Source organism: Monodelphis domestica, chromosome 3, assembly GCF_027887165.1.
Source record: "Monodelphis domestica isolate mMonDom1 chromosome 3, mMonDom1.pri, whole genome shotgun sequence".
Taxonomy (NCBI): domain Eukaryota; kingdom Metazoa; phylum Chordata; class Mammalia; order Didelphimorphia; family Didelphidae; genus Monodelphis; species Monodelphis domestica.
In genome coordinates this window covers 492068190-492088808 of record NC_077229.1, presented here as the reverse complement: position 1 = coordinate 492088808, position 20619 = coordinate 492068190, and the positions used below count along the sequence as shown (strand labels likewise).

The following is a 20619-nucleotide window of genomic DNA, read 5'->3' as shown; positions in this document are numbered from 1 at the left end:
TGAATGAACCTGTAAAGCAGGGTATTTAAGGGGAGCCACGTGTATATCCAAGTCCTAGGGCAAGGGTTCGAAAGGAAAGAAAGGGTATAAGCCCAGTATGGAAGATAAGAAAAGATAATTCCTTTGTGATCTAGAAAAGGTGATGTATCTATAAGGAATGAACCTCAAAAAAAGACAGACTGCCAGTGGGGGGAAAGTCTGGAAGTGACAAAAATGATGATGATGATGATGATGAATATTTATAGAGTGGTTTAAGATCTGCAAAATATTTTATATATATTATCTCAATCGAGTCTTATTCCTCCTCCTACCCAGTATGTTGGAAGACATGAAAGATGTATTTGGCACTTGAGAAAATGATTAGAGATGAATTATCCTCTCGGGAGGACTAGATTTCCATGATTGCAAGGAGGTGGAAAGGAATATGAGAAGGTCCTAATATAAAGAGAGTAGTTTGAGTTAAAAGGGACCACAGTGACCTTCTATTCCAATACATGCACAAAAGGAATTCCCACTATAACATACCTGACAAGTGGTCACTTGGCCTCATCTGATGATAGAATAAATTTCAGAGGGTTATGATGGGAGGAAAGAGCAGGATAAAGACAGGAGAGGTAATGCTAAGGGCGATGGAGATAAGAGGGCAGGGATGGTAGAAGAGGAAGAAAAATTTCAGTAAGAGGACTGACTCTTAAACATAAGGATTTGGAGAGGAAGAGGACGGAAATTATTAAATTCTTCCCAGTGGCAAGAGGGGGGCTCACTAGATCAGATGCCGATTTGACTATCACTCTCTGGCTGGGAGGGGACAGAGCAAAGAATCTGGACTGGGGAAGGCCAAGTAGCAAGACATTAGGAGATCCAGTCTTGGGGCAGATGATTTATTTATTCACTCTCCCAGTGTGAATTTCAAAACTACTCCAGCCTATTTAGACCATTCTTTAGAAGATCTAGAAGATCAGATTTAGCTATTTCCTGATCAATAACAATAGAAATACTTGGAATAACAGAATCAGGTCTTGGAAACTACAATCTCCACCCTACTCAGTATAACAAGATTAGGAAGGGCTGCATCAAACTCAAGATTTAATTATCTGAGGAGATGGCCTTCAACAGACATGTGAAAAAAAAAAGGACAGACCCACCATTGGCACGTGTGACACACAGGAAGTAAGGTAGAAAACAGCCTCTGGAGTTCTCGGGACTTCCTGGGAAGAGGGCTAGAGTCAGTTTGAGGCTGGTGCTTGGAGTTGGAGGAGCCCCGTGGACTGTTTTCCTTCAGATTGGTCCCGTGAGTGATAAGGACTGATCCTCTTTCTCTGCCTTGGCTATCCAAGGCCTTAAAGCCTGCTTTGGCTCAGCCTGAGCCAGAGTGGGGTCTGAGTTAAACCTCTTTCCTTCTCTCCCTTTCCCTTCTCTCCCTCTCTCTCCCTCTAATACTTTCTTCTTCCTGTTGTAATTAAAAACGCCATAAAAATTTGGCAGCTGACTTGAGTGTTTCATTTAGGAATTATATAAGTGAATTCCTTGGCGACCTTAAATTAATATATATCAGTCTTTTAAAGTGATTTCAATATCACACCAGCCAGGACAAATCTCCCTCAGGTCTCATCTAGGATGCTGATCTGATTTATTGTTTTTATTGTTTAGTCAATTAGTCATATCTGAATCTTCATGACCCATTTGGGATTTTTCTGGCAAAGATACTGTAGTGGTTTGCCATTTCCTTCTCCAGTGGATTGTGGCAAACAGAGATGAAGTGACTTGCCCAGGGTCCCACAACCAGTACATATCTGATGCTGGATTTGAACTCAAGTCTTCCTGACTCTAGGCCCAGTGTTTTGTCCACTAAGCCATCTCACTGCCTCATAAAATTTACAAAGCAGATCTACCTTCAGAGAAAGAACTATTGGGTCATCTTTCACATCAGTGTCTCTCTTTGACTTTATTTTGGGGTTTGGGTTATGTATGACTTTGCTCTTACAACAATGACCAATATGGAAGTGAGTTTTGCATGACAATAAAAAATGGAAAAATTAAAAAAGCAGAACTTTAACCATCTCTCCTACATAATATGTCAGTGAAAACGTAGTTATCTTACAAACACTAGTAAAGTCAAAATGAATGAGGTAGGACTCAAAGTTGTCTTTCTGTTTTGAATTATCTAGACAGAATGCCTAATTTCCTTTGTGTGTTACAGTTTATCAGAACATATTAATAAGATTAATTAGAAACTAACAAGGAAAAGACCAGGGTAATCATTCTTACCTTACCAATGCAAAATCTAGATAAAGCAATAATTGACTAAATGAAACTAATAATGTAAATCCATATAACATTTAAGATTAAAAAAATTCATGTATTTGGCCAAAAGGTAAAATTATATAATTCTGCTTTTTTATTTTTTAAATTTTATTAATTTACTTTCATTTTCTACTTTGAGTAGATACTGTTTCACCAATTTATGTGGGTATACCAAAAGAGGTGCCATCCTTAGCTTTATGAATGCAATATCATTAGATATTATATAAAAGGGCAAAGGCAAGAAAATACATTTCCCAAATACTAAGCCATTACTTACTATATTTATTGGATACTTCTTAATAAACTTATTTAAGTAGGTACTCCAAAATGCAACTACTAGATTGAAATAAAAAAACCATTGCTATCGTTACTTGAATGACTTATGTTTTCATTACTGTGGATACAACCCTCCACCAATGCAGATTACAACCATTCTGTGACATTGGACATAGTCTTCAAAAGTTGGTATGGTTGAAAAATCCATCCATGTGATGCCAGCCTTGTAGTGCGATCTCTCCAAAATTAGCTATGCTGGTCCTCAGATGGCCAAATTATAGATGACAGCTTGGCAGGATTTACCCGAGCTCATGCTCTGCTGGCATAGTCCCTAAGAAACTCTACTGTCATGAGGCATTGCAGTAGGACTTTAGGGAAGACTACTAAAGTAAACTTGTTTTTTTATAAAAGTTTATTTTTTCAAACCATTGATTTTGAAAAAAAAAGTGAACTTTTCAATTTTAGAAATTTAAAGATATGGAGATTTGCTGTAGTCGATGTTTGTGATATAAGTTGGGGGGAAAGGGGAAGAAATCTCTCAAATGATCAGGGGGCTGAAAAAAGGGCACTGCCTTTTTTTTTCAGGAGAAATGAACTGAGGAAGAATTGATTTGGGTAGTAGTATAGTTGCCATCTCATTGATTTCACTTATTTTGCTGTCTGTCTCTTTAAAAAAGTGAACTAAAATTTTGAGATCTTAATATGGAAGTTTGGTTTATACAATGCAGCAAATGACTTTTTAGAATTGATATTACTCAACTTTGCAATTCATGTTTTGGTTGTCCCAGTGAAGGGCTATTTTCTTTAACAATATTTTGTCAGAAGGGCTGGATTTTCTGTAGGGAATTTTTGTAGTTGACTAGTGAAGAACAAAACCCAAAGAAATAATAAAAAGAGAAAATTCATGAAAGCTAACACATGATAATGGTGCTAAGGTGGGTCCAACAGATGGAGTACAGTACCTGTTTATTGTTGTCAGCAGTACAACACAGTTTCTTGAGAGACACAAAATGTCTAATTTTCCTAATAACATAAAAAATCAGTAATTAGTAAACCAGAGAAACGATAATACAACAAACACTAACTAAATCCAATGGCAGCACACTAAACTCATTAGCAAGTTTTCTCTTAAGACCTAGTCTCAGAGGTGATTTGAGGCCAGATTTTAAAATGAAAAAAATAAAAAATACCTATTTGCAAAAGTAACCTAGATATTGCTTTCCATTTACAAAATATATCAGTCAGTATGTGCATGCATAATACACCTTCATGTATATATCCCCTATTTTTGAATTAGAACTAAAAAGTGCTTCCCTAATAGTTTCTTCACCCAGAACTGGTCTTCAGTGCAACAATGACAATTCTTGTGTTAGTTATCCTTATATACATAAGTGGTTTGAATTCTGCCTGGTGACATTTATCATTTTAAGATACTTGTATTATACGATATATACGAGATACGATATATACGAAGATACGAGACTTATGGGTACCCCCGGGGAAAACTCAATTGTCCTATTATTTTGGTCTTTAATTTTTCTCATAATTTTCATGCCAAAAATTATTACTTCGCATGGTGCTAATAAAGCCAATATTTGCAGTTCATTCCCCATATGGACCAGGGAGTTTCACATGAAGAACTCTTTTTCAAAGTCATAGACTATAGCTCTAATTCTAATTAACCATTTTGCAAATGTCTATTATTACAACGGAGGCTAGACAACAGCATAAGGGGATCTCAGCACTGGCTATCACACACAACTCCTTGAAAAACACTGACAGCAACTGGTCATTATTATATTTGTAGACTGAATCTACTATATTATTTTTACAGATTTAAAATTTTTCAACACTTTCTTTTGGCTCAACTTTTTCTAGAAGGAAAAATAATGAGAATGGAAGATTTTAGAATATTTATTTAGTCAATGTGCAGCAGTATCCCCCAAAGGTAGGTTTTAAGCACATATCTTGTGGCCCATGACTGAAAAAAAATACTCCAGGACAAGAAAAATAGTTGAGGTCATGGAATCCCGTTCAAAGAACCAACAACACCCTTTCTTTCTTTTGTTTGTTATATAGATGCACCAGTTAGACTCCTCAGGACTATTCTTAAAGAAATGTCTATTTTGTTTGGTTACCTAGATGATTCTGTTGGAAACAATTGGTTCTTAGCTTTGGTTTTCTAAGTAGGCAGGGCCTAAGGATGATAAAAGTAAGATGGGATTAGGCAAAATTGGCAGGCACATGGCACCTGGAAGTAAGTGGCTGAAAGTCCTGGTAGTTCAGCAAACCTCAGCAGGTGATTAATAGGGTCATAGCTGTGCATACCCAAGCCACTGCCAATTCACTCATGAGTGACCTTATTGGCTAGAAAAACGTTAGAGGAAAATAATAAAAACAAATAGCACAAGGCCATATGCAATGGTATCTCGGCTAAGAGCTCTCCTCCCTGAATAGTACAGACAATTTCATAGAACGCCCAGCTCATAAGGCTGTAAGTCTTACAAGGGCAGGGGCATTTATTTTGCCATGCTTCGAGAGAGTACTGGATTTGGAGCTGGAAAGTCTCTCTTAATTTCCTCATCTATAAAACTAAGATAATCCCTCAACTCTCTGTATTGTTGTAAGGAAACGAAAGCAATTTGAGGTGTTGCTTTATTGTAACCCTGTATTTCCATCCCAGGATCCTACATACAAGAAGGCATTTGTTGTTTATTGAATTGGATGTGATCATTCACAGATGAATCTTTAGATCCTCTCATTCCTGGGTCGCCAAAATTGCCCCTCCCCCATCCCTAAAGAATTTCATCCAACTTCATGTCTTTCTTATGTACACATGCTATTAAAATGATATTGACACTTCGGGTTACACGGCAAAGGCTAATCAGTAATTTATTGTAAGTGATTAAAGAGCCCGTATCCTGTTTGGCCCAGTATACTTTCTCACGGAGTCCAAATGGGGGAGGAAATAAAATTGCACGTTTACCTTCCCTTATGGTGACATAAAACACTCGCACGTCTCTTTAGGATTGGAGATTAAATGAAACTAGATCTCACCAGCTCCCAGCTAACATGTGTTTTCTTCCTCCATCAAACGGCCTCTCTATTCCTCTTTACCTGGAACAGCCTCGCCTCGGGAGAGCTGCTACATTGTCCTCTCTAAGATACCAAGAGGAAGGGGTGAGATGAGGAAGCCCTGCAGGGAGGAACCTCACGTGCTACGGAGGGTCTGGCAGTTTTATCCTTTCAGGAAGCAGTAGCATAATGCAATGGCTCAGGCCAGAGCCGAGCTCTTTCCCTTAAGGAGATGGCAAAGGCTGTCCCATGAGATTGGGAGCCTGGAAGACATATAAGAGGGAGATAAGGCAGTTCTGAAGGAGACCATGTATGGGAAGGGAAAGGAATATATTTGCCTTGAGCTTCTTTTTTCAGATGATCTGCCTATCTCATTAGCCATGCCATGAACAGAAATTTTGATGTTTTCATGAATGTGTAGTGATAACTCTTGCTCAAGCAAACACAATGCATACACTGGCTCTTGGTCTTTGTCATTGGCTAAAAGGGTTCAAAATTCATTCTCACCCTCCTTGGCCGATCACTGGTGTGATCTTCACATGCTGCTGGACGCTGTCTCCTGATTTTCTTCTCGCGTAGTAAACCCCTTGCCATTCCTATGTGTATAAAGATATTAACATTCCTCGGTCATTATTTGTTATTTGATCTAGAAAAATACCATTATGAATAGACCTGAGGCTGTCTCTCAAGTCTCTTTCTCCAACAAGGGTTAAAAGGCACCTAGCGGTGATATTGGCAATGTCCTTTACAGCCAGCAATTCTGTTGTGATCATCATGCCATTTAGTGGCTGAGGAAAATCAATGCAGGGAGGGAAAAGGGGGGATAAAAAAACAGGAAGGATGGAAGGAAGGATTCCAATCCAACTGCACACCATGGCATCTACAAGGATTTCCATAGGAAGTCAAAGAATCCCCTGGGAGCACATGTGGCATTCTTTACTTGATTTTGGAGGAGGATAGGATAGGAGAACACCTTCCCTCCTGTTGCTGTTATTCAGTGTTTCTTTCAGTTGTGTCTGATTCTTTATGACCCCATTTAGAGTTTTCTTGGAATGGTTCACCATTTCCTTCTCATTTTACAGTTGAGGAAACTGAGGCAAAGTGGGTTAAGGGACTTGTCCAGGGTCACACACCTAGTAAGTGTCTGAGGCCAGATTTGAAATGAGGAAGAGGACCCTCCCTGATTTCAGGTCCAGCACTCCATCCACTGTGCCTTACAAGTTTTAAATGGGAGAGGAGAGGATGCAAGAATGGAAATAGTTACTATTCTTTATCTTCTGAATTTTCAAATTCTGGGAACTTCTCTCAACATTAAAAGCACAGCTTGGACCAAAGCGGTGATTTCTGGCTGCTTTTTCTTCATGCTCCCTTCTCACTACCAGGTAGCTAACTAGTTCACACTTTGCTGGGGACTATAACAGGAGCGTGACAGTTCTTACATAATGAAATGTACTTTTGACATCCCTGGGTTATGCTCAGCAATTTCTATGTTCTTTTCATTCCTGTATCCCAGTCTACCTATTTAGAGTCCAACAGTTCAAATCTTGTCCTATGGATCACCAAATGACTTGAATTTTTGCCCGAGTTTCCTATAAAATAAGTTAAATTCCAGCCCTTTCCCATCATTGATGGGAAGATAAATAAGGGAGTGTGATGAATTGGGGGAGGGGGTGCAGAAAGGCCTCTATAAACTCAAGGAATTTACCCCTTCCCAGGGAATACTTCTGTGTTTAGATCGACGAGGCGGCCACTGTGAACTCTCAAAATTCTTGATTCCCTTCCAAACTATGATCCTATAAGTGCAACTGCAGTGCCATCTTTATTTAAACCAAAGATGGTTGAAACAAATGAATGGGTAAATGCATTGAGATGTAAGGTATCTCTGTCAGGGAGGGATACAGTGGGAATCATTACTGGTTTTGTGAAATATATACAATCACACAGATAAAGAGAATGAAGAACAAGGCAATATGTGGAATTCTTTATCACAGACAAGGTTTTCCTCCTCACTTTTGCCTGAAAGAATCCCTCTCTTCCTTCAAGATACAGCTCAGACCTTTCAGATCCCCTGAACTGGAAGTTCTCTCCCTCTTTCCCACACCTCATATTTAACTGCTCTGAATTTCTTCTCCTTGTATTTATGCTACATAGACGTGCCTATGTCTTTATTGCCTCCCCTGTTAGAATTTAAGTTCCTAATGAGTGGCGACTATATCCTTCTCTGTTTTTGCATTTCCAGTGCCCAGCACAGTGCTTAGCACATGGTGGACATTTAATAAGTGCTCACTGATTGACTGAGAGCCAAATTAATTATTCAAGAACAGTGAAGAGATGTGCATGTGTCTAAGAATTTTTTAAATTTAAAAATAGATCCGCCTTTAAAGCTATGAAGATTATGAGGCCTGAAATAACCCAGCCCATGATAGATGAGGTCCCAAAACACGGTGATTTAATTTATGATAATATTTGGAACTAATCATATCCTCAAAATCACAAAATGGAGCCTCCCAGAAATATTATGAAGGAGTAGAGAGAGCATTCACTAACCTTTCCCTTCTTGATGCACGTGTTAATGGTGTCCAGGAGATCTGCACGGTTTTTATCACTTTTGGGCAATTCAGTGAGTTCTTTTCCTATGAGCTCTCCCTTGTGATAGCCCATCATCCTTTCAAAGGCAGGGTTGACATACTGATAGAGACAGGTAATTCCAGGTGAGTTTAGGGAGTGAAAGAGGAATTAAGGTGCTCTCCTTTCTGATAAAAGTTGTGTTTAGAGTTAGCTACACTGTGAACTGTTGCTAAGAAAGAGAGTGGGTACAGTCCTTAGCAGGCTAATCACAATCAACAACTAATCCATCCCACCTGATTTTCAGTTGTCTGCCATATGAACATGCCTCCTCTAGGAAGCAGCTTATAATGACTCTGAATGCAAAGGAACTTAGCTAATTGCCATGACAATAGCTCCTTCCCAAATCTTGTATCTCCACCAAATGGTGACATTCCCCACCTCTAACTCAGTTGCCACTGGTCAAGTCTGCACCCATCCCCCCCAACATTTTCTCATTCATTCTCATTTTTTACCCGGCATAGGTACTGCCTACAGAGTCCCTTAATTCCTAGAGAAGAAACATGAAAAGAGGACAATCCAGGGAGCATGAGGAAGACATTTCGGGGACAGCGGAATCAAGGAGGTCCCTTTCCAAATGGATTCTGTGATCCATGCAAAAGATGAGGTAACAAAAATTGCCTGCTTGACAGATGGTTGTTAGATCTTGTCTCTCAGTCACTGAGTTTAGAATGAAATTATACTTTCAGGGATGTGTGTTCAATGCTCACTGCTGGCAGCCTGTACTGTTCACAGACAGTGAAATCTCACCAGTTTAAAAGTAATTAGGGCAGAAGATGGTTTTAATGAGGAAGGATGGAAATAAGCATTTAAGTGTTTACTATGTACCAAGCACTGTGCTAAGCCCTTTGCAAATGTCATCTCATTTGATCCTCACAACCCTAGGAGGCTTGTGCTGTTATTATTCCCACTTTACAAATGAGGAAACTGAGGCAGACAAAGGTTAAGTGACATCCCCAAGATCACCCAACAGTGTCTGAATTTAGATTTGAACTCAAGTGTTCCTGACTGGAGGTCAGGCCATCTAGTTGTTTCAATTAGTAAAAAATGCACATTAAAGACAATTACTTTAAAAGTACATTTTCAATTTATATTTAATATATTTATTTAATAGCCATAATCGAGAGGCATAGTGGATAGAACAACTGCCTAGGGTGTCAGGCAGATATGGGTTCAAATTTTAACCTACTAGATTTGTGACTGTGGGCAAGACACTTAACTGTGAGACTGTGAGGTAGAGGTGCTGCCCATTTGAAATGGTAGAGTCATTTCTTTTCTGGGATTACCAATAAAACCAGTGGTCCATACAAACTCCAAAAACAGACTACATAACTCAAACAAATGCCAAATGTTTGTGAGTAAATTGGCTCCTCTAAAAATAAAAACACTATTAAATGCTTAATTAATACCTAAGCATAGAAGCTAGTGCAGAGAAGAATTTCAGCACTGTCCATCTCCTAAGGAGGATAGATTCCCAGTTAATGGAATTGGACTTATGGTCCTGACTGGTGCCAATGAGGAATCCTGTGAAATGGGCGCATTATTCCAATTAATATTACATATTTCCATTAGGTTGGAACCCACGGCCATATTTTATGCAGCTAAAACTTCCAATAGTGTAAATATGAATACAATGTAACTGCTTCATGGGATTCATTATATTCACACTAATTGAGACCTGGTTGTAATGAGTATTTAATGCCTGGACTTGACCCCAGTTAAAGAAGGAAAAATTTGGATGCTTAGTGTTTCTTTTCCTTAAGCCAAGGACTAAGATCAGACATCATGACAAAGTACATAAACATGTCCCTTCCATGTTTTTAAAAACAAACACTCCTTTTCATACCTGAATGACATGGTCATCACTGGTTATTTCTATGGCTTCATGACAGTGGTCGAGTGCCGTAAAAATTGAGTTACATGCCCTGAAAAACGTAAATGTTTTGTTAGTTTTGTCATAAAGCCAAAGCATCTTTCTTAGGTTACTATGTTTTATCTGCTGCTTTATTGAATTTATCAGGTCAGAGGATGCATAATATCTGTCTTCCCCTAAACCATGTAACACTGAAAAATTGATTTGCTTTGAAAAAAAAAACAATCTTAAAAAAAAATACAGCTAAGGAAAGAATACAATTCACTTGTTCTTGCACCTATGATATAACAAATGACAAAATCAAGGTGAATGTGAAGAATCTTTCTGGATAATATAAGAGCTGTATACCAAATGCAACTTCATTACTATGACAGTTAATTAGAAACAGAGATGACTGATTTTCTAAGGACTCGGGGACTTCCTTCAACAAAAAGTCTTAGGTTACTGTAGTCATAGAGAAGATAAATCCTGGTCAAGTCACAGAACATAATTAGCCTCTCGATTTAAGCACTGGGTTTCCTTGACCTTGATAGAGAAATAGTTTTCCTCCTTTTCTTATATTCCTAAGCTCAGACTAGTCTTATAACAATCCACTTCCAAATCGCAATCAAAGGCTATTTCCACTTTGAAGCCTTAATCTAATGAACCCATGTCAGCGGAAGCCCTGAGGATGAAAAATTTCTATGAAACCTTTTTATCTGTTCCTTGTAACTGAAACTATGACATATATTTCTTAGGGGGGGTAATTTTAACTAGCATTCATTCTTGCACAATAGAACAGCTATCAGGGTTCTAGTATTTATACTGGTTGCTTAAATAATAAACACTAAAGCTACTTTAGACAATAACATGTGATGATTCCTCTTATAAAATCAATTTTATAGTGTTACCTATTAGTAAACATACGAATTCACTCTGTTTGGTTTTGAGCTTTGTAATTGACTTTAAAGATTATATTGTGCATTTTCCTTGTTCTCTGACCTATTTCCTCTTTCAACACACGTCCAGAAAATTCCCGCTGTGCTACTTTTTCATGGCATGAAGATGACTGTGGGTACTTAAAGATCGTACCAACAAAGTGCAATTTCTGGACGGTCCTGGCAAGGTTGCAAAGCTCAAGTATCAACACTTGGGCTTTGTTTTCTTTGATGCTTCCTCATCTAACATCTCAAAACTACAATGTCAGATAGTCGTTTTAAAATCATTGGTGAAGAAAATAGTTTATCAAAATCTGGACAAATCGTTTTTATTTCTTTGTTATCCTTCCAGATTCATTCTTAAATATTATTGGAATTACTTAGTTTAGTTGGATCTATCTGCCATGCTTTTTCTAAGATGTTTTCCCCTCCATCACCCTCCATTGTTTTATGAAATACTGTTTCTAATCTTGAACCATCCTTTGACAGATTTTTTTGAATGAATTTACATGCCTATGGCTTTCATGACACTCCATTTGGCAAATACATTATGTGTTTGCTTTCTAAGCCATTTTCTGGCCTCTTTTGTATTCTTCATTGTGACAAGTGATTTAAATTGGTTAAATTTCCTTAAGAAGTGATGATAGCCTATGCTGATATCCATTTCCCATTTTTTGGTGTCGTCAGTTTATTTAAATAGGTCAAATGAGAGCCATATATGTTCATTTGTATTCTCTCTTTTTCTTTGGTATTGATTTTGACCTTTGCTTTAAAAAGTTGACAACAGTTGGTTTAGATCCACATATAGAGCAGAGAGCTATTCTAAAGGCAACACAATTTAAAGGTGGTTAGAGAATGTCCTCAAAGTATCTGAAAAGAAAGTGTCCCAAATGCTTAGGAAATATCATAGACATTATTGTTACTGAAAAAAGTTGACCAAGAAAAATTCAATAATGATTTTATGGGAATAATCTCTACATGAATCAAGGATAATCTTTATGAGGGTATGAGAATAGAACTGGAAGTTTTTCACGAAGGATATTCTATAGCAAATAATATTTCTATAGTCACATAAATGACCAAAAGGTGTGGAGAATATGAGATCCAACTGTTCTTGTTTGTTGGCTATGAAAAATCATTTGACTCTATAGTGAAAAATGTAACCTGTTCTAAAAAGTAGTCTCCCATGTTTATGTTAAAATTAATCATCATTACTTGACAGATGCTATAATAACTATAACTTTATTCAACAACCTGCTGATTATTAATCAAGTGAGCCATAAGACAGGGATGCCATGCTTTCCAAATATGTTTGGCCCTGACACAATAGATATCCAGTAAAGAATTCCAACAGAGCAGGGATTCCTTTATAAGGTAGGGTCTTCTAGATGTTCCTTTTTGCATTTGACATTGTCCTGATTTCACCGAGTCCCAGAATTTTTCAGAATCTCACAAATAAAATCTATAATTACTCAAAAGATTTAAGTCCTACAAATCATGAAGAAAAAATCAAGTCGATGAATAATGGCCATTGTCCACACCATAATATCCATAGAGCTTATTTAAATCTTTCACAGATATTGAACTTCACAAAGAACTAGGATCAGAACTGAGAAGGAAGACAAAATATTGGACTGCATTTGAGAACTTGTACAGTAAGTTTGTCCCTAGATAAGCTTTTTTCTTGAAATAATAGCCCATATTTTTTAAACCAGTATCCTTCCAATGTTACTATATAACAACAAATAATGGAATAAGTCTCCAAAGAATTAAAGCAGAAAGTCACCCAAACAACAATGATGGTATGCATAGAAAATATGTATAGAATGTGGTGCATGATGGACCTGTCCTTCCCCTTTATGTGCTTGCATCTGCATTCAAAAAAGGCATCTGAACACAAGGATGCAAGAATCATACTTTGCCTGTATTAATTCCTAAACCTTAACACCTGCTAAATTAGACCTTACCTTACAAGTGTTATTGAATTATTGATTAATTCCTTGCCCAATCCTTAAGATTATATATATATATGCATATGTATAATATATAATATTTGTTTATATTGTATTTATGTGTAGGTTATATATTTGACTGAAATATATGTACTTCATATGTATATTTATATATATGTATTTCAATGAAATATGTATTTTAAAATGCTGTCATTGCTACCCTCTCAAATTGTATTTTTCTTTTAAAAATTCTTATATGTAGCCTCCTCTGTTTACTAAGGCATTATTTTTGGTGATTGCCAATGAAACATTTAAAAATACATACCCAATAGGATAGGGTATATTTTTAGGAAAAATCTAGGCAAAAGAATTTCAATAATTCTTATAGATTAATTATTATCAAAAATTAATACTAAGGGACTTCAATGTTTACATAAACTTTAGACCTTCTTGATTGTTATATTTTAAATAAACCTGCAGAAAAATGTGATAATCAATATAAGTCATGTTTTCTGAGTTTGAAAATGTAATTATTCATATTAATTATTAATATTCCTGCAAAGTGCTTTTGGCTTTATTAACTTTCTGTTCTTGGGAATTCTAGTATTCTGCTGAATTGCATTTATCCTGTTTTTGTATCCTCCAAGAAAAAAAAGCTAGAAAATTCCCATCAGAACCAAAAGGAAGATGCAACCAGTACCAAAATACCTGTAATGTCTATAAGCATTTTATAGAAGCTCAGTCAAGGGAAAGACCTCTGAACTGGGAATCAGCTGACTATAATTTCAGCTGTACACCTAAACAGCTATAAGGTGTTGGGCAAGTTTCCTGGCTGGTAATAGGAGAAGATTGGAGTATATGACCCTTCTAGCTCTAAGGCTCTATGATTCATTCCCATTATAATCATCATCTCAAAGTCAACATGTCCCAAACTAAACTCATTTTCTTTCCTCCAAACATGCTTCTCAGTTCAATTTCTATTTCTGTCGAAGACTCCTCCATCCTCCAAGCCAACTAGGTTTGTTACCCCAGCATTACCGTGACTTTTCACTCCCCCTGAACCCACATGTCCAGTCAGCTGCCAAATCTGCCATTCCTTCCTTCACCACTGGTGTCCTCTCTCTCCCCCTGCAGAAACACCACCTCATGGGCTCTTATGACCACTCGTTGAAACTATTGTGACAGCTTGCAATTGGTCTCCCTAATCTGAGTCTCTCCAATTCAGTCCAACCTACATGCTGCTGCCAGGTTTCCTATAAGCACATATAATGTAATTGTCCTATTCAACTAACCCTAGTGACCTCCTTTTGCCTCAGGCTAAGCATCAATTCCTCTTTGTCATTTTTAAATCCTACACAACTTGGCCTCCACCTAACTTCTCACCCTCTCTGGACATCACTCCCTATTTTTTACTCTGTATCCAGCCATACTAGCCTCTCTCTGTTCCTCAAGCATGATACTACATGTCAGCAGTGTGTTGGTGCCAAATTGTTGTACCAGCTTGCAAAGAGTCAACTGTTAAATATTTTTTTTAATTTTTAAAAATTTTTTTCATTTTTTAAATTTTTTTCAACTGTTAAATATTTAATGTATTTATACCTCAGAAATCTGCTTTGTGATCTTACTTAGAAATTTCTTGGCAAAGATACTAGAAGGGTTTGCCATTTCTTTCTCCAGCTTATTTTATAGTTGAGGAGCCAAGACAAACAGGGTTAAGTGACTTGTCCAGGGTCATGAAGTTAATAAATGTCTGCACTCAGATCAGAACTCAGAAAGATGAGTCTTCCTGACTTCAGGCTCAGCATTCTATCCACTGTGCCACCTGGCTGCCCCTGCTGTAAGTCTGGGCTTGATTTATTATTTTGTTGATTGTCCACACTTAAATGATGAATAATACATTAAGACTAAACTTAAAAGGGTGTCAAGTATTTTCAGAGTTGGTTGTTCAACATTTTATCAGCACACCCTTGAACATATCCAGTCTCAATGCCTTTTCATGAGGTCTCAATGCATGGAATATGCTCCCTTTTACCCACCTTATAGGGTCCCCTCTTCCTTTAAGACACACACAGCTCAAGCCCCATCTTCTACATAAAGCCTTTTCTGATCCCCTGTGAATTTCAAAACTACTCCACCCTATTCAGACCATTCTTTAGAAGATCAGATTTAGCTATTTCCTGATCAATAACAATAGAGATACTTGAAATAACAGAATCAGGTCTTGGAAACTACATTCTCCACTCTACTCAGTGTAACAAGATTAGGAATGGCTGCAGCAAACTCAAGATTTAATTATTTGAGAATATGGCTTTCAACAGACATGTGGAAAAAAAGGACAGACCTCTGAGCGGTCCTATGTCAAGCTTGAGCCACCATTGGCACATGTGAGACACAGGAAATGAGGTAGAGAACAGCCTCTGGAGTTCTTGGGACTTCCTGGGAGAAGGGCTAGTCAGTTTGAGGCTGGTGCTTGGAGTTGGAGGAGCCCTGCAGCCTGCTTTCCTTCAGATTGGTCACATGAGTGATAAGGACTGATCCCTTTCCCTGCCTTTGGCTCAGCCTGAGCCAGAGTGGTTCCGAGTTAAACTTCTTTCCTTCTCTCCATTTTTCCTTCTCTCTTTCTCTCTCTCCCTATCTCTCTCTCTCCCTCTAATACTTTCTTCCTCCCATTGTAATTAAAACACCATATTTGGCATCTGACTTGAGTGTTTCATTTAGGAATTATATAAGTGAATTCCTTGGCGACCTTAAATTAATATATATCAGTCTTTTAAAGTGATTTCAATATTACACCCCTCAACTGCTCTTCTATTCTCCTTCACAAATTAGCTTGTATGTCATGACTTTCTCTCTATATATATATCTATCCATTTTCTTTTTAGGCTCTTTACTTTAGTTCATGATCTTATAATCTTACTTATACCTTCCCCAAAGTAGATGCTTAAAATACTATTTAATTGATTTGTTGCTAAACTATAAGCATTGAGAAGATAAGGGGCTTGCCATTTTTCATCTCTGAATCTCTATTACTTTGCACAGAGTAGGCTTTGAGTGAATCTTTGTCAAATTGAATGCTTCATATGTTCATCAAAAAGGAGAACCAAGATTAAGGCTAGGTGAGTATGGCAAAGACTAGGGACTTGGTCCTATCAGGGACAGCTTTCAGCATACTGACCATCTCTGGGAGCAGGAAATAGTCAAGGAAAGGCGAGGGAGAATTTTTGCCACTCTTAGTACCAGCTCCCCAATTTCTGCAACAGGGACATGATGAAAGCCCTACAAATTCTACTTTGCATTGTGAATAATAGACCTTGTGACTATGTTGCTCCATGATTCTGCCTGTCCTTAATTTGCCCCAGAATAGTGGGGCAAGCCATTTAAAGCCTTTAAAGTAAAAACACGGTTTTTCTCTTCCTGTCACACAGTTGTCATAGAGAACTAAAGTGAACAGCAGCTGATAAAAAGGGGACCTGGAAAAGCACTAAATAAATTAAAAGGGTCCTAAAAATACCTATTAATAATGAGAGACATTTTGCTCCACAGAGCTTAAAGTTCTCTCAGTCAGAAAATATTCCCCATTAAAAGGGAGATACGGTGTGCTTAGCAGGCTAAAGGGATAAGCCATTAATAAGCTGATTGGCCTTAAAACAAACACCAGAGTTTGGTTCACCTTCCAGATTATGGATATTAAATACCTATTAAGCAGTGCTGGTTTGTATCTGGCTATGAGTGATTATGGCATACACCTCAGAATATGGTTATATCCTAGCTGCCCTTTCAGGGACATGGATCAGATGGTGCTTACCACAATAAATAGCATAAGGACATTTCTCAATTTTGATGCTCACAGGACCCCGAGTCCACAGGTGTGGGTACAATCTCCACTACACAAGTCATGAACCCTCTCAATCTTGGTATCCAATCTTTGGGAATTGCTAGGACCCCAAAAATCATCACTTGGTGGCCCAGCGTTTGTATAAATGAAAAAAAATTCAACTTTGAACAATGAATATTGTTCTGCAGAACAAATTACCCATGCTGGATGATGGTTATATTACATATTTAGTTGCAGCCGGGGGTGGAATTGTAGAGAAAAGCATTATGTAATTCACTATATAATTAGACTATAATTGTTCATGTATTATATAATAATGAACAGAACCTGTGCGGGGAATAATAGAGCTGGTTGTCACTGAGGTGCATGGGGATGTTTGAGTGTCCTTGATAAGTCAATGAGCCTGTAAGGTCATCTAGGTTCAAAGGGAAAATGGAAGAAGAGAGCCAAAGAGGAGACAGTATGGTATAATGGGAAATGTCCTGGGTTTGGAGGACGTCTTCCTCTGCTGATTACTTCCTGTGTGATGCTGAACAATGTCCTTTTTTTCATGTGTAAAATGAGGAAGTTGGACTGGAATACCTCTGCGGTCCCTTGTGTCTTTACGACATGGTCCTATAAACTAGTCTGCCTATTGCCCAATACACTTTATGGTGTCTTTGTGGTCCACAGAAATCCAGACCATTTACACCTGAGAAGAGATTTGGTGCCTTTTGCATGTCTGGACAGAACTATGAATTTGTGTTCCATTAAGCTCCAATGTGTCACAATTCACTAACCAAAGCAGAGCCGCCAGGCAGCTCCAAAAGGATCTATTTCTTCTGGGCCATTGGTTGATTTTTTCTAAGTTGAGAAACTAGTACAAAAGGTTAGGAATAAGTCCCCTTTTATACAAGGTCCATTGCTGCTGGGAGTCTGAATAAAGAGTCTCGTTCATTGAGGAAGAGCATTTGCTGTTGGGAGGCCTCTCCAATGATTCTTTCCTACCTCACTACATCATTCTTCTGTCAAGTCAAACCCAAGAGCATTTATGAAGTCCACATTATCTTCCAGGCACCAAGCTAAGTGCTGGGAATAGAACAAAAGACAAAAAACAAACCAACAAAAAACCATCCCTGATCTCAAGAAGTTCATGCCCAACAGAGGAGATGGCGGGCCATCAACAAACATCATGTGTAGGGATTAACTCTCCATTAAGCGTTGGGTGTTTATAGATACCCTGAACAAGGAGCGAACTTGAAAGTCATACTACTCCCTGTCTGTGCTGGATTCACCTGAACCATAATCTGATGCAGCCTGAAAAGAATTCTCAAGGCTTTTCTCTGTTGAGTCATTTTAAATGACTATCCTTGACTTCAATATTGCACAATGGAATAAATTACTTTGAAATAAAGGACTTAACAGTAAAAATAACAATTAGGCAACACCAAGGTGATCACCCTGAATTATATGATCAAGGCTGTTTGATTATTACTATTACCTAACATTAAATATTTCATCAAAACAGTGGCTTAAAATTAAATGACTTAACTTTCAAAAGAAGAGGGAACCATATTGTTTATCTTAAAAAAAACAAAACCCTTACCTTCTGTCTTAGTGTCAATTCTAAGACAGAAGAAATGACAAGGGTTAGGCAATGGGGGTTAAGTGTTTGCCCCAGGATAACATGGCTAGGAAGTGTTTGAGATCAGATTTAAACGCAAGTTCTCCCAACTCTAGGAGCTCTGTCCATTGAGCCATCTCTCTGCCACCATTTTGTTTACCTCTAAGTTAATTCAAAGGCAAGAAATTAATCAAAAGTCAGATGTCAGGGCAGCTGGGTGGCTCAGTGGATGGAGAGCCAGGCCTAGAGACAGGAAGTCCTAGGTTCAAATCTAGCCTCAGACACTTCAGACACTCAGACACTGTGTGACCCTGGGCAAGTCACTTAACCTCCATTGCCTAGCTCTTACAGCTCTTCTGCCTTGGAACCAATTCACAGTATTGATTCTAAGTTGGAAGGTAAGGGCTTTTTTTTTTTTTCTAAGTCAGATGTCTCAGACACAATAATAATACCTACTTCCCAGGGTTGTTGAGAGGATCAAATGGAATAATATTTTTAAAGCATTTGGTACCAAGCCAGACACATAGCAGGAGCTTAATAAATGCTTATTTCCTTCCTTCCTTCCTTGCTATTAATTGTGAAACCATCCAAAAGACAGCACTAATACATTTACATGACCTACTTCAATGGATTTCTTTGCATCAAGGAATTTGAAAACTGTAAAGTATGGTATAAGTATTATTATTACATAATATTCATTAGAAATAGTAGGGGTCAAAAGAAATGTAACCAATTTATTGACATATTATTATGATTAACCAGTATAAGTTATTGAAGGAAAGACAATGTGGTTTCTGCAGAGGAAAATCATGCTTCACTTCATCTCTGAAATTGTTTAAAGGGATTACAGGCAAGGAAAACCAACATTTAGACATTCAAATGAGTCAGTTAATAAACATTTATTAAGTGTAACAAACAAATTCCCCTTCCCCTCAAAAAAATAAAAACAGAAACAAAAATATCCAAATAAGGGAGGCTGTTGGAAAATAAACAATGAAGGATTCAGATTCTGGCGTTGCATGGGCAAGTCACTCAGGCTTGGTCCTTGTAAATTCAGCTATAAAGCAAGAGGGTTGGGATATATATATATATATATATATATATATATATATATATTGCTTGATCCTAAAACCTATGATCCAATGAACAGAGTTGTATTAATAGATCGTTGCTTGAACATTTCTTAAACGATATAGAGAAGATACAGTGAAATTTCTAAGAATTGGAGACAAAGCTCGACTCTTCCAGGTAATGAAATATAACCATAGTAAATTAGCTTCTGTAATCCTTCATGCAGTTCAGCTCTCCAGAGAGGTAAGACAGAGCGGGGAAAAGTTCAAAGAAAAGCAACTGAAATAATTCAGGGAAGGCCAAAAGATTAAATTTCCTTCTTCTGAAAGGACAGGGTTTGAAGAAGGGGTGATCATACCCTTTGAAATCACAAAAGGAATGAGAAAGGTGCCATGTACTTACTCATGGGGCACACCCTGAAGCTTAATGTTTGGGTAGACCTAAAAGAAGTTTTTAAAAAATACAGTGGTCAGTAAACCTAATGGAATATATTACTCTAAAAGGTAGCTCACGTCCATAGCTGTAGAGATGAAAGGAGTTTTTGGAAGTCACCTGGTTCAACTACCTTCCAATTAAGGAGACTGAGGCCAAGAAAGAATAAGTTATTTGCCCAAAGTTATATAGGTATTAAGTGGCAGACCCCAAATTTTAAAACAAATCTTCAGACTTCACATCTAGCTGTCTTTCCATTTTACCATGTTTCCTTCCATCAAAATAAAAAGAGCTTCAAAAAGATCAATTTGAGATGAATTCACAGTTAACAGAATCAGAGCAGATTCTAATAAAGGTGTGAGGCCATACATGTAGCATTGGCCTAGAGTACGAAAGGATGGAGGTCAACCACCATATACTTCCATAGGCCATCCTTTGGTGGATGTGTACTCAGAGGCAAACACACACACATGTGCACTTGCCCACACATTTTTCTGACTGGTCACCAGAGCAAAGACATTATTAGATATTTTAGACATGTAATGAGTCATGGATTTTGTGTTTTAGCCCCCCTTTTCTTGGGGTTGAGTGTGACCTCATCTCCTGTCCACTACTTGAGCTGGAGGCAAGGATGGAATGGCAGCTGGAAAAGGGCA

The 20619-nt window shown here is 37.8% G+C and overlaps 1 protein-coding gene across 3 annotated transcripts in view; it reads right to left on the bottom strand.

The window, feature by feature from the left end:
* The window catches only part of PDE8B (phosphodiesterase 8B), a 365551-nt gene that overhangs the window by 82056 nt on the left and 262876 nt on the right, over window positions 1-20619 (bottom strand). For all 3 annotated transcript variants that reach the window (XM_056824791.1, XM_056824789.1, XM_056824790.1), the window contains exons 7-10: window positions 10127-10205; window positions 8203-8343; window positions 6163-6251; window positions 3543-3603 (exon numbers count right to left, since the gene is read on the bottom strand). In XM_056824791.1, the coding sequence (XP_056680769.1) occupies window positions 3543-3603; window positions 6163-6251; window positions 8203-8343; window positions 10127-10205 (370 nt within the window). The remainder of the gene's footprint in view (window positions 1-3542; window positions 3604-6162; window positions 6252-8202; window positions 8344-10126; window positions 10206-20619) is intronic.